This window comes from Mustela putorius, unplaced genomic scaffold, assembly GCF_011764305.1.
Source record: "Mustela putorius furo isolate JIRA1106 unplaced genomic scaffold, ASM1176430v1.1 tig00003932_pilon_pilon_pilon:0A:0A, whole genome shotgun sequence".
NCBI lineage: Eukaryota > Metazoa > Chordata > Mammalia > Carnivora > Mustelidae > Mustela > Mustela putorius.
The window spans coordinates 9,382,529-9,396,950 of NW_025422077.1; the positions used below are offsets into that span (position 1 = coordinate 9,382,529).

Genomic DNA, 14,422 nt, shown 5'->3' on the forward strand with positions numbered 1-14,422 from the left:
TTAAAAGAGGGGGAAATAATTTATGACAACCTTAAATTACCAAGGAAAATCCAAAATGTTCTATTATATTCTAAGAAAGTACAAAAACGTATGGCTTATTTAATACTTTCACCAAAATAAATAAAACAAATGTCGGTTCTTTCTGAGATAATCTTCAGTTATCTGGAATATTTATTTTACAAGATATGTTCTCTTCTCTGGGAGTGCCAGAAAATTAGGAGGCCTGTAATAAAAAAAGAGCTCCCTAATCTTCACCCAGAGTAAGGATAACATAGGCTTATATGGAAGAAACATGACTTTGAATTTCCCACCAATTTTATAAACCATAAAGTCACCCGAGAAGTAAAAGCTACACATCACTTGACAGTACTGTGCACGGCTACTTGTGAAATCTGACTGCTGAATTAAAGTTACCTGAAACTTAGGAACGGATCTTGTCACATTCAATATACATATTCTAGGGTTTACTCTAGGAATCTGGATGATTTTGACAATACCCCTAAAATCCTGTTAGAGCAAACACTAAGAAACTATGACCTACACTTTCTAAAGTATATAATAAAATTATATAATTAGAAAATTTGGGATAAGATTCATGTTTGATAAAAGAGAACAGTACTTTTCTCTGTTCACGTTGTACCACACAGATTTTTTTTTAACTTTTAACTATTTGAAATGTTGGCAAAAAGCAAAATGCTCTAATAATGAATGGTGATAAATATACAATAAAACATACAGTCATAAAAAAGATCTGAAGCTTTAAAAACAGGTACAACCTTGACTTTAGACTATCAACAGTCTTTTTTTAATCAACAAAATCATCTATGGATTTTTTGGAAAGGGTTAGGTAAAAAATCTACTTCCCCAGGTTACCAATCCTTTCATCATGGCACAAAATCATAGGGCTTCACTAACATTTATTACTATGGTTTCAATTCTATTTTGGGAGTAAAACTCTTACAAGACTGACATTAATGACTCATGCCATCCTTGTTTTAGATCACATTATTAAAACGAGTAATGCACTTCAGTTCCTAAGGTGCGTTGTTTATTTTCATTTCAAAAACACCCACAAACTAAAATAGATATTTAAAATCTTTATTGTTTCATCATCAAAAGTTTTCTTTCCATAGAAGAATGGCAATGCAGGATCAGTGCATGTTCTATGGAAAAGTCATACCTCAAACAACTAACTAGAAGTCAGAGACAGCACTATGTCGAGCTAGTGTGCAAGATGGAAGACACAATGCTGCCAATGCAATCAGTACACAGAAAGAATATGCAGCTATTAGAAAAAGAGTCTATGGCCAAGTGAATAGAACAGTAGCAGTGCACTGCACTGATATTCTAGAACAGAAAATGGGGGAGGGGCAGAGGATGTATTTCCCACAAAAACAAAAAACAACAAAAAAAAAACAAACAAAAAAGCAATCAAGTAGATCCCAGGCACTAAGTTCCCAACCGCATGACCGGCTACGTCACGCGTACTTGTACCTTCCTCTTTAGGTCTCTGTCATTGTAACACTGCAAGTCGTGTCCAGCCTACTGTCTAAGTGGGATGGCCACATGCAGATCCTTCTTTCTGCTTCCCATCTCACAGCTAAAGTCACAACTTGGGTCTGGCAATAAAACCTGTGGCCTTCGCGCATCTTTCGTAAGAAGCTAAACAAACCCAAAATCTGTTCCCATTTTCTTGAGAAATAAACTTTATAAAACAACAAAAGGTAGCTGTCATGATCACTCAGTTTTGTCTGAAGGCAAAATCATCTTCCTGTCATTAAACTGAACAAACATACAAATATCCTCAACAACATACTGTCAGACCAACTCGAACATTTTCATAACTAGATCTCGAAAAAGGTACTGGTAATTGTTGAGATGTAAATGACCACTACGATTTGATCATGCCTGGTTACCGGGGATTTTTTTGGTCAGGTTTGTGTTTGAAGCTGCTATACAGCTGGATTTGGCTACTTTGCATTAATTCACACAATAAATGCCATTTAAAAGGAAACAGCGTATCTATCATGATGAAATAAAAATCCAAAAAAGTTGAGAGGTATACAAGAAACTTGTCTTAAATATTTTTAAATTACATATGATATAACCTTAGAGAATAAGAACTACAATTACCATGGTCTAAATCTTAAATTGTTAATGCATCACTTCTCTGCAAGAGTAACAAGTCACTTGTTAATCACATCAAGGCCTTGCGGGACAGGGGGCGCTCGGCATGTATGGCATAGCGATTACTTTCCAAGTGAGATAAATATCTCTAATTTAAAGTGTTATTAAACTATATTTGAAAAGTTATTTTACTTAATATATACAATGTATAAAATTAAGTTAAAAGGAAGAAGCAGGGAAAGGTTTTTCTGGTCTAGATGATGCAAACATACAACTTTCCCTTATCAGTAGTATAGTTCCGTATGTCCATTTCGCCCATGGTAAAATAGGAAAGGCTGATAGAAGATCAAACGTTTCACTTATAGATAGAAAGAGGATTCAAAAAGTGGAATTTCAATGTCATTTCTTCCCACAATGCAACTCACTCTACTTTATAATAAACATAAATAAAAACCATCTCAAAAACCTGGTTTTACACGCTTACCTTTAACAATAAATTCTTCCAACAACTGAGAAGAAAAGCACTCCTTTGCAGCAATTCCATAAAATAATTTTCAATTCACAAAACACCTGTTTCCTGGCAAAACCAGCAACCCTTACGGAGGGCACAGGCATTAACACTTGGGCCCTCTGAGGTATAAATGCAGCTATATTTGCACTGAGTATACAGTCTATAAGGTATGCCAACAGTCTGCATGTTTGCATAATATTGGGAGTGATGTCATCCTGACTGATTGAAAACTTTTTTGAACTTTTTGCAATGGAGGTTAAATAATTTTAAGATAAAAGATGTCCTTTAGCCCAATAATAGCCAGCAGAAATCTAATTTCTAACCAATGCAAATGGTTGTTACATTTGAAAAATGCTTCACATTGCATACTGATTAAAAAAAAAATAACTAAACAGGAACACATAAGTATTTAAATTCAGCAGGACACCACAAAAAGCATACTAGAGATAAGTGTGAAATCAGTCAAGCTTTTCCAAAAAGAGAAAATCCTTTTAATCCTTCAGCAAGTCTCTGTGAAAATAGTATGCTTACAATGAAAGTGAGAAGGGAGCACCTAGGATACCCCCAGGAGGCTTGCTGTACCACTCAGCATTCCTGCCCCAGCTCGTGTGCGCGTGGATGGCCAACAAATGACAAGAAGTCCACTTGACAATAGTTCAGTAATTCCTTTCACCACTGCTGCCAGCTGAAGTCATCATTGCTTCCAAAGACCAAGAAAAAGCCCAGTATAGTTGCAAAGATGACTGTGTTTCCTGTGAGAACAAGTGCACAAGCTCCCCACTCAATCTAGGGAAATAAGATAGATAAACACTTCGTTAACAGACGCATGAAAAACAAAAGGAGAATGAAAAGCAAATGAAGACTCTAGTTGTAAGCCAGTCACGCTCTAAAACAAATACAATTTGTAATAATAACTTTCACTCTACTGCACACTTAATGGTCTTTCAATACTGTTTTTAATTTGCTTCCTTCAAAAAGACAGAAAGTCACGAAGATGATAATTATTCAATAGTCAGACTTCTGGACTCTGAGGAGGCAGCACAGACTTGTAGCTACAACTTTCTGTTTATAAAGCAATTCACTCCAACTCTTCTTCAGTGAATCTAAAATTGTATCTAGAGAGCCGATTAAAATACTGAAGAAGAAACACACTCGTGAACATTCTTTTACAGGGGTGAGGGGGAGAACTGCCCTCTGCATATGGAAGGGTGGCCAGCCCCGGGCTTCTCCACCTCCTCAGTGTCGGAGGAGTGACTCTGACCGGTGAGTCTGGGAAGACAAGTGTATGGAGCCCAGCGCCCCAAGGTCTCCCCAGGCCTGCGGCCTGTGGTTGGTAAGCACTGGGTGAGCTGACGGGCCTGGTTCTGAGCGTGAGGTACTGGGGAGCCAGCTGCTGTCACAGACCCCAGCCACGCTCTCCGGTATCATTTGTATCAGTTTACAGTAAAAGTAAGATTATCTCTATCCTCTAGAATCTTATGTCCCTCATCCCGTTTTCATATAATTTCACAAAATCTTTTCCTGAGACAATTTTAACACAGTCTAATGTAAAATTGTTGACAGAAGAATAGATCCACTTACCAGATGTGCTCTGGCAAATACGATAGGGAGCCCAAAAGCTGAGACAACAATGCCTGTCGTAAGAAATATGGCAAGTTCCTTACAAGCGTTACTCACAGCATCTGTGTCATCCACTAATCTTCTCGCTATGCAGTATGGAATAGGTGAAAGGATGTAAAAAAACAGAACAAAGAGAGGCCAGTATTGGCTAGAAAAAAAAAATAAGTTAATGTAGTTTTCACTACCTATGTCATTTTCCTAGACAATAATATATGCTTTTTTAAAAATCAGGCCAAATATTACAAGGTACAAAACATGATACCGTTTAAAAATAAACAATAACCTGAACACTAAAAAGAGAAACATTTAAAGTCACAGTATTTCTAAAGTCAACTATGACACAATGATTAAATATTTCTTATATTAAAAGAAAATGCTTTATAAATTAAAGCATTTGGTATCAAGGCCCAAAATTAAAAACATTTTTTATTTTAGATTATAAATAAAGAAAGCATATGGAAAATAGAAATATTAACACAGTCATTTTTTAAACTCAAGATTCATTGCTCTTGACTTCTAATGAATAACAGCCTTCTTAGGGTAAAGCTGGAACATCCCCAAACTCTCGTTAGGTCACTGTGAACTTCCCAGATACTGAAGTCAAAATGTAGAAAACAAACTGAAAGTAATACTGAAGACTTTCAGTCAGAATATTGGAAATAAATGGCTTTTAATGTACAGTCTAGCTATTGTTCTGTGCCAATGTCATTTCCTGGTTGGATACTACAACTATGGTTATGTAAGACAGGGCAACTGAAGGAAGCCTGTGTGAAGGGTTCAGGGGACCTCTCTGTACTATTTTTTCAGCTTTTTGATAGCACACAATCATTTCAACATAAAAAGTTAAAAAAACACAAAAGCACAAAAAGTGAAAACTCGAAGCTAACATATCTCCCCTGCTTTCTCCTTCCATTCTCCTAATAACCTTCTTGTGGAACGTTCTGTATTTCCAGACAGATAAATTTTAACAACATGAACCATTGCACTTTTCTATTTAACAATGTACTGTGAACACCTTGAGATATGAGCACTTATAGTTCCTCCTCATTCTTCTTAACACTGCCTGCTACTTCCACTGATGGACATTCCAGAGTTTAACCGTTTCTCCGTTGACAGGCCTCTAGGATGCCTTCAGGTGTTTGTTTACTGTTATAAACAAGGCTGCTGAGAATATCCATACTCTTCCCTCACTACACATATCTTGGCCAACACCTGCCAGTAGATTTATATGAGAAATTCTAAGTGGAAGGACTAGTTCAAGGAATATATACATTTCGAGAACCACAAGCAAACTGGCCTCCAAGACGATTGCCCATAGCTATTCCTCACCCCACTGCACAGGACAGTGCCTGTCTGCCCATAGCTTTTATCTCTGCCAAAGGACTTCATTTAATTTTGAGAGAGGTTGAGTATAATTTCATGTGATCAGTAATTTGCAGTTCTTTTTTGGTATCTGTTTTGCATTTTTCTATTTAGTTGCCTGTATTTTTCTTACTAACCTATCCTTTTGATTTTTAATATTTCTTTCTATCCAATGGAAAGAAACTGCTTACATGACTTTTTTTCATAGTCGACTGTCTCTTGATTCTGCTTCTGGTGTTTTTTGTGCTTAAAGGACAATTTAAATTTCCTTGTGTTTAATTTTATCAACAGGCACTCAAAACTGAGCAGTAATGCAATAACCAAAAGTGTTCTCGTACTTTGAAAAAGGTTTGTCCTTGGTAAATGAACACTGAAGCTTCCATTCAAAAAATTTTTAAAGCTTTAAAAGTAGAAAAATTTTACCCTTAAACATCCAAAAAGACAAAAATTTTACATACTTGTATATTGGAAGGGCACATCCAAGCATCAAAAACATCAGCCCAATTGCTCCTCCAAAGGACAAACTAATCAAAGCTGCAAAGTAAATAGAGTCAAATACAAGTATTAGTTAAACTAAATATTATTTTTATTAATATTAGTATTAGCAGTTTGAACATTACCTGTGACCCCAGAAGCAAAAAGCAAAACACAACACACAAAAAACAAATGCATTAAAAGGGAGTTATCTATAGTCTCAGAATAAGTTATCTATAGTCTCAGAATAAGTTTTTTGTGTCGTCTTCAAGGCAAAATAAGGCAACGCTGATTTTCAAAACCCTGACCCAGAGTGAGCACACCACCACATTCCCTCATTACTGGCTCTGTTTTCCAGTGAGTAGTCTAGCCTGCCAGATCAATACTGCTCTTCCAGTCATTAGTGTTACACTTACTGCACAGATCATCATAGTTTGAAAAGGAGGATGTGGAGAAACGATGCATTCTTAGCTTTACTGGACTTCAGAACTTTATCCTGTGGGAAAGTCTATCATGATCAGCTCCTGCTTCTTGCACATACACCCCCAATGTACTCAAAACTGGTAAGAAAAGAGTGTCCAAGGACATCTGGTGTTAATAATTTTAATCAACTCATTGTGATATAGATCTTTGAACAGTTTACAGAACTATAGTTGGGTTTCCTCCCGTAACTGTTTATACATTGGAAAATGTGCAGGATAATGGTACAAATCCTTCTTTGGTATCACTATTTTATATTATCACAAGCAACAGATGCATTCTACAGGTAAAACATAGTTTTTAGAATTGTACACACACATATACAAAGCATTATATTTTGTAAAGTTTTTCAAATATATTAGTAGAAACAACTTTCTTCAATAGGCATAGTTAATCAATGGCCTAGAATTAAGCAAAGATATAAATGATCAATTTATCTGAATTCTATATAACCTGTATTTCTACAACTAGAGTGGCTAAGAGAATTACTTAGGTGTTTTTTGTTTTAAATGATGCAGTCCATTAACCTTCAGAGAAATATTAAAATTCACAAGGGTTGTAGAAGGTGTAAAAGTTACCAAGAGAAAAGTTAACACATACAAACCAGAATTAACAGTAAAGGGGTTAAATCCTGCCTAGTACTACTCATAGACTTCTCTGGATTAAAATGGTCATAATCAAGGACACCTACTCACATGGTAGTGGTTTTCACTTAGCTCACTGATGTAGGTCATGTCGACCCTGAACACATTTATTTGGTTCTCAATGCCATTACATTTTCAGTGACAGAAAAAAGAAAAGAAATTGCACTTTTCATTTTATAGCAGATTAACTTCAAGTTTACAATGGAAGGCAACTCAATACCGAGCTTACCATTTGTTTTGCTCACAGGTCCTCAAAACCCGGCCCTACTTACTCTCCTGACACACCCATACCAGCCTATGACCCCATCCTCTCTGCACTCAGTTACACTGCCCTTTTTCTTCCTGGAAATCGGCAGGCTCCCTCACCCACATGGCCCTTGTACATGTTGTCCCTCCTACCTCAGACACTTTCTCATTCATTCGTTTCATTCAAGAAATATTTATTCAAGAAATATTTACTGGGAACCAAACTGGAGATACGTTAATAAACCAGACGAGGCCCTTCCACACACATGGAGCTTGCATTCTCATTCCATTTCCTTCCTCCTTCTGCCAAGCGAACTCCTCCATGTCCTTTAGATCTTGGCTCAATCAGTTCTTCCTCCCTTAAGTTTTTTCAAACCTCTTGCTAGACCAATTCCCCCTATTACATTCATTCATTCAACAAATATCTATTGAGCACCTAGTATGTGTCACACATTGTTCTTGATACCAGAGATAAAACAATGAAAAAAAAATCAAAGCTCTTGCTCTCACGAATCCTATAGTCTAGCAGGGAACAAAATCATAAAAAACAAGCTAACGAAGTTAGCAAATGAATGTTAAGTGTTCTGAAAAAAATCAGGTAGAGTAAGAGGATGTGCGCACTATCCTAGACAGAGTGGCCTGGGAAGGCATCTCTGATGAGGTGACATCTGAGCGGAGATTTGTATGAAATGAGGGAGTGAATCAATGTGGGTATCAGAGGGGAGCATTCCAGGCAGAGGGCCAGGCATGTACAGCCCCCCCCCCCACTATATACATCCCCTTTAGTCAGTTATCATAGCTGTAATTTTATAAGATTTAAAATTGGTTTTCCTTTTATTTATTTATTTTTAAAAGATTTATTTATTTAACAGAGAGAGAGAGACAGGGAGGGAGAAGCAGGCTTCCCGCTGAGCATGGAGCTGGATGAGGGGCTTGATCCCAGGACCCTGGCATCATGACCTGAGCTGAAGGCAGAAACTTAATGACTGAGCCACCCAGGCGCCCCTTTTTAAAATAAAGACTTTATTTATTTTAGAGAGAAAGGGAGAAAGTATGCAGGAAGGGGAGTAAGGAGCAGAGGCAGGGGGGCTGCAGATTCCGTCCTGACCACAGAGCCCACAGTGGGGCTCAATTCCATGACCCTGAGATTATGACCTGAAGCCAAATCAAGAGTCAGATGCTTAGCCAACTGGGCCAGCCAGGCGCCTCTGTATCTATTTCCCTAATGAGCTGTCTGGTCCACCACAGCAGGGAAAAAGTTTTTCTGTTGTTGATGCTCACACCCCAGTTCTTAACACTAATAAATATCTGTAGAATGAGTTAAAGATTTTTTTTTTTTTAATTTATTTGACAGAGAGAAATCACAAGCAGACAGAGAGGCAGGCAGAGAGAGAGAGGGGAAGCAGGCTCCCCGCTGAGCAGAGAGCCCAACCCACTGAGCCACCCAGGCTGAGTTAAAAAACAAAACAAAACAAAAAAACCCAGGGGGAGGAAAAAAAAGGAACAGAAGGGAAGAGGAGAGGAAGATCAGGCCAAAGTAGCACTACTACTAGCCACTTAACTAGCTGTCTACATAATCATGTCTGAGTGTCAATTCTTTCTTCTATAAAATAAGACTAATGCAAATAATTCTCTGAACACTAAAGATACTTGTTATAAGACACCCTGAAGAAGTAAACAGCCAGCTCTACTTAAAAATTTTTTATGTAACTATATAATTAACATACAGCGTTAGCATTAGTTTCAGGGAACCATCTCCACTTTTTGAATGTAAATACTATATCGTAACAACTTATTTATTCAGAAGTCATTTATCCAGAATATAGTTTAGAATCCCGGAGGAAACAAGGGTCACTAGAGCAAAACATACGTTACAAAGCCCAGACGTTAAAGCTATCATTTTTCATAAACAGACCCTTAGGCCCTTATTCAGTCGTTATTTATTCATTTTGTGATAAATTGTATGTGAATTTCAGCAGAATAAAAAATTAGAGCCACGTATGTTCATTTATACATATTTTGGTCCATAGCAATTCACTTAGCCAGAACAAAATTAAGTGAGAAATAACTTCCCTACCCAGAAATGATCACCATTACCTGTAACTTGTAACATGAAATTTTAAATTTGAAGATCTTGTTTCACACATTGAAACACATGAGGCATAGGAGGCAGAAGTGCACATAAGCAAGATCTGTCCTCTGACAAGAGAAAGGAGACCGAAGAAAACAAAACAAAACAAAACACCCAACCTTAAACAAAAACCAGACAGAAAAATCTCAAAAAGCATACCCATTTGTGGTAATCTTGGCCAAAAGAAAAGTAGCTTTAGGGCCTAATGGTCTCTGTGGGTAACTCTTTCATGACAGAGAACAATTATTTATGTTCCTATCAAAAAAGAAAATCTAAATTCTCTAAGTACACTCTTAGAGAGTTAATAAAAGAAGATCTCATTTTTAAAAAATTAAAAATGAAAACAAGGTAAGATTTAAGTATCAAAAAATAACTTTAAGTGATATCTTACCTCTAATCGCACTGGATTAACCCCAATGGGGTTAAACACATTGCTCAGAAGTGTTCTCAAAACTTGTAAAGTTTCTCCAGTCTTACGAAATCAGCAACTAGGCTGATTTATATACAAATTTCATCATTTGTGTATAAATGGTTGTCCCAGATGATACATCAACAAGACAAAAATTTATACTGTAATTGTGTGATGAAACATTTGGAGGGCAAAACTTAGATGAGTCTGGTTTCTACTCCCAAAGCCTCTAGGCGAGGGATGGAACAGCCCAATTACCTAAACTCTCCAGAGACAGGGTGCTGATTCTGTGACTACAAAGAGATTGGCGTAGCAGGGACCAGTTCCCTACCTTGGGAGTTATCAGAAAAATCCAATACATAACCAAATAATAGGCAAATGGCTTAAGAATTAATGGTCTCCACTTATAGCAACACTGCTGCCTGATGCAGAGATAGGCCCATGAAAGAAAATGTCCTGATAAACAGTCATAACAATCAGAAAATCTCACTGAAACCAAAAGTCCAAGTACAATTCCGTTGGAGATACTTTCACCTGGTTAATATTTTCCTAAACTGAAGAAGGAAATTTCAGTTATTATTATTTTTTTTTTTAAGGGAGGAGATTTCTGTTGATGACACTGAAGAAATGGGGAAGGACTGCGAAACTGGCAGCATCCTGAAAAACCACAGCATTCTCCCCTAACTGCCTTTCCGCACAAAGATTTAAGAAGGTCTATCACAGTTCAAAAAGAGATTAAAAATGATCTTTGTCGTTCATCTAATGACAAAGTTTTACATCAGAAGTTAAATGTTTTTTCAGACATCAAACCAGTAAAAATGTGACTCTGGGAAAGCAGCTCAATCAAAGTTGTCCTAAAGGAAACAAATTAAACAGGGGAAAAAAACCCCAAAATTGCTATTAAAGTTCTTCACCTCCTGCTTGTCTGTCCTTTCTACAAAGCCGCAGGGCAGGAAATCAATGCAATTCGTGGCCAAAAAGTTGAAAACGCTGTCAACGGTGTTTCCTTCTAATCAGTAACAAAACTACGAAACAATGTGGCAAAAACACAACCTTCCTTCTTTCTAAAGGAAACAGACGAATAAACGAGCCATTTCCCATTAAGTTTTAACACTATTTTCTGTAACGAACCCAACTAAAAGCCTCAGCGCGCAACTGTGGAGAACAGGGGCACATCGGGGTCGCTTACAGGGTCTAACCCTATGTGACAAACACCACAAATCAAAACGCATCAGTTTTCGAAGCCTGTGAAGCTTGGAGGACTGGTCCTGAGAGGGATGGCCACTCTCGGGATGTGAGGGCCAAGGTTTCTGAAAGAACCGTCCCTAAGTCCCTCCGGGGCGTTCCGGAGGGACTCGGTTTGGCTCAGCCCCCGAAGACCGCACTAGTGCCTCTAAGAGGGAAATGACACTGATTTCCGTAACGGGCATCTCCAGGGCCCTCAAGCCCCTCAAGATCACTCTCTGCTCGCCCGTCTCTCGGATGCAAACTCCTGCAGAACATGTGTGCTGGCCCGAGGCGCTGCGGGACTCTCGCAGACCAGGGACCGCTCCGTTCTTTCTACGGGGGCCGATGGGTGGGAGAGAGGCTGCCGACATCAGCAGAAAGCAGGGGCTGACGGAGAAGCCGCCCGCCCCGCGGGCCCACCCCGGAGCGCCGCGCCCAGCTGAGCTCTCAGGCTGCGAGGGCGGAGGCGGGGGTCGAGGGGCGGGAGGCAGCCGCCAGCTCAGGGACCTCGGTGGCGGGAGCCCGGGCCGGGGAGGCGGCGTGCGGGGGCTGCCAGGGACCCCTCCCCCTCTCGCGCGCGGCCACCCAGCCCTCCGGCGCCCGGCGCCCCAAGCCCACCTTTGATGCCGGCCATGGCGGTGACGTCGCTCCTGGCTCCGGGACCCTGGGCGGCTGCGGGGGCGGCGGCGGCGGCGGCGGCGGCGGCGGCCGGGAGACCCGAGACGCGCGGCGGCGGCGGCGGCGGCCAGACAACACCCGGAAGTGCGCGACGCAGCACTTCCGCCGGCGACTCGCGCTCGCGCGGGGGCGCGGGGGGCGCGCCGGGCTGGGGGCGGTAGGACCGACCCCTTTTTTCCCTGCCATGCGGCTGTGCAGATCGCCGCCCTCGCAGGCTTGGCGTTCTCGCCTCGGTTCGGTTCCCATTTTCCCCTCAGGCTCGGGGAAGCTCCACTCCCGATCCCCCATCGCGGATCCTGCAACCTCCTACATTCTTGGAGGATAAGGGAGCGGAGGACCGCCGTCCTTTGGGAGGCATGCTCTGATGTCTTTGGAGGATGGTATTCTGGTCTCTAAAGCGCACCCTTTGCTCCCTCCTCCCCAGCCTTCTAATAGAAGTCAGGCCACTTAGGTCGTTGATTTCCGACCCAACTAGGGTTCTGGTCAGTCCCACCTCCAGAGATAAGGAGCTGTGGGACCCAGGAAATACAAAATAAACATTTTAACACAAATCCGACCTCCTGGGAGTCTCAGAATCGCAGGGTTTAGTTTAGTTCTGTTTTTGTTTTTTATTTTGTTTTGTAGTCCAGGGCTAGGGGAATAAAAAGGAGAAAGCAGAAGGACAAATACATATACTTAAGTCATTCTTCAAATGTATTCAAGATTTACTATGTTTGGGGAATAGAGCTAGATACTGGGGTGAGCAAAAATGAGGTGTGGTTTGGGGGCGCCTGGGTGGCTCAGTGGGTTAAAGCCTCTGCCTTCAGCTCAGGTCATGGTCTCAGGGTCCTGGGATTGAGACCTCCATGGGCTCTGCTCAGCAGGGAGCCTACTTCCCACTCTCTCTCTCTCTGCTTCTCTGCCTACCTCTGCCTACTTGTGATCTCTGTCTGTCAAATAAATAAAATCTTTAAAAAAAGAAAAACTAGGTGTGGTTTCTGCCCTGAAGGAGCTTGCAGATTGGTGAGACACAGGCACACACACAAATATAAAAATGTACCAGTGATAATTGTTAGGAAGATGGGTAGATAGTCCTTGACAGCCTTTGATTTATACCAGAGAGATTTCCCCAAGGGAGGGACAACGGAAGGATGAAGGGGTGTGTAAGTAGAAGACAAAAGAGAAAAACCATTATGAGGAAGAGAGATTGTGTTAGGGGTGGAGGTGGGGGAAGTGGTTGGTTGATGAGCTTGGGAGGCAAAGGGCCCCAGGAGCTTGGTCTGTTGGGAGAGAGGAGAGAAGGCAAGTGGGATTGCTCCGGGCTAGGGTAGGTTAGCAGAGTCCTATATTATATTTTTTAACAACTTCCGAGTAATGAGAATCTTTCAAAGGGTTTTAAAAAGATACAGGTGGAGGTGCTTGACATAAGATTTGAATTTTTCAATCTTTTCAGTCACCAGATTAAAATAAACTGGCATGTAAAACTTGGTTGAATGGTTAGATATTTCCAAAATACTTGTAAATGAGAGGTACTGAGAGCTGAAAGTATTGTCCTATCCTGCTTCTCTCCATTACTTTCAGGGTTGAATTATAATTTTTTTTAAAAAACAAGTCACTTGAGGCTTAATGTCCCCAATAAATCTATAGATATTTTGTGGAGGAGTAGAATTTTTTTTCTGTTCAAGTTAGTGCAAAAAATTCTGATGTCTTCTGAATCATGAAGAGTTTCCATTTAAGGACTGTAGTAGTGAAAACACAAGGCGAACTTGAACATATGCTATAGAAATGTTGCTTTTTAAGACGGTCTGTGAACCACTGGCTCCTTTCTTTAAAATGAAGCAGATGTATGCATCCTCCTCCCCAACCAACTCGAAAGGAGTAGGTGAAATTCTTGGAAAAGTAGATGATTCTGTGACTCCACAAATAGTCACCACTAACACCTTTCTTGTTTGGTTCCACAGTATCTATCTTTGAAACCAGGATGGTTGAGGGAGCCTAACAGAAATAACTGATCACTGGTGGTGGTACTGGTAGTGGTGAAAGTGATAGGTTCTTATCTCTTAGACTCATAGCTTGGCTCCTGGGGCTGAGGAGGGGAAATCACATTTTAGGAAGCCTTTTGGAGCTTCCACAAGTCCCTATAGCTGAGTTAAATGCTAGTCCTCAAATTTCCTCTTGTGAATACAAATGGGCTGGACATTTCGGAACTTTCGTGGGCAGAGCCCAGGAATCAGAAATTTTATCAAGCACCCTGAAGACTTCCTATTCAAACCAGAGCTTAACAATAATTGTCTGAAAAAGGTAGGATGTGAGGAATTACCTTCATTAGTTTGCCAAGTGATTCCTAAGCATTAGTTACTGTTATATCCTTTAAATGTTCTCTAAGTATTCTTACAGAATAGTTAGTGTTACCTTATGTAGTTTCGAAACTTATTCAGATAGCTTCTTCTTTTTTTTTTTTTAAAGATTTTATTTATTTATTTGACAGACAGATCACAAGTAGGCAGAGAGGCAGGCAGAGAGAGAGAGGAGGA

At 40.2% G+C, this 14,422-nt stretch overlaps 1 protein-coding gene across 1 annotated transcript; it reads right to left on the reverse strand.

The window, feature by feature from the left end:
• Window positions 1-1,082: 1,082 nt before the first annotated feature.
• Window positions 1,083-11,985, reverse strand: LEPROTL1 (leptin receptor overlapping transcript like 1). The gene is made up of 4 exons (XM_045069412.1): window positions 11,850-11,985; window positions 6,079-6,154; window positions 4,220-4,406; window positions 1,083-3,424 (listed from the first exon to the last, which is right to left on the reverse strand). Exons 1-4 carry the CDS (start codon window positions 11,863-11,865, stop codon window positions 3,308-3,310), a joined length of 396 nt encoding a protein of 131 aa, XP_044925347.1. The 5' UTR covers window positions 11,866-11,985; the 3' UTR covers window positions 1,083-3,307.
• Window positions 11,986-14,422: the final 2,437 nt, after the last annotated feature.

Bases quoted from the DNA above. Each gene is read 5' to 3' on its own strand.
- LEPROTL1 (XM_045069412.1), bottom strand. The intron at 4,407-6,078 runs GTATGTAAAATT...TTTTTTTTCTAG, and splicing joins TGTGCCCTTCCAATATACAA to CCAATACTGGCCTCTCTTTG. The intron at 3,425-4,219 runs GTAAGTGGATCT...TTATTTCCCTAG, and splicing joins TATTTGCCAGAGCACATCTG to ATTGAGTGGGGAGCTTGTGC.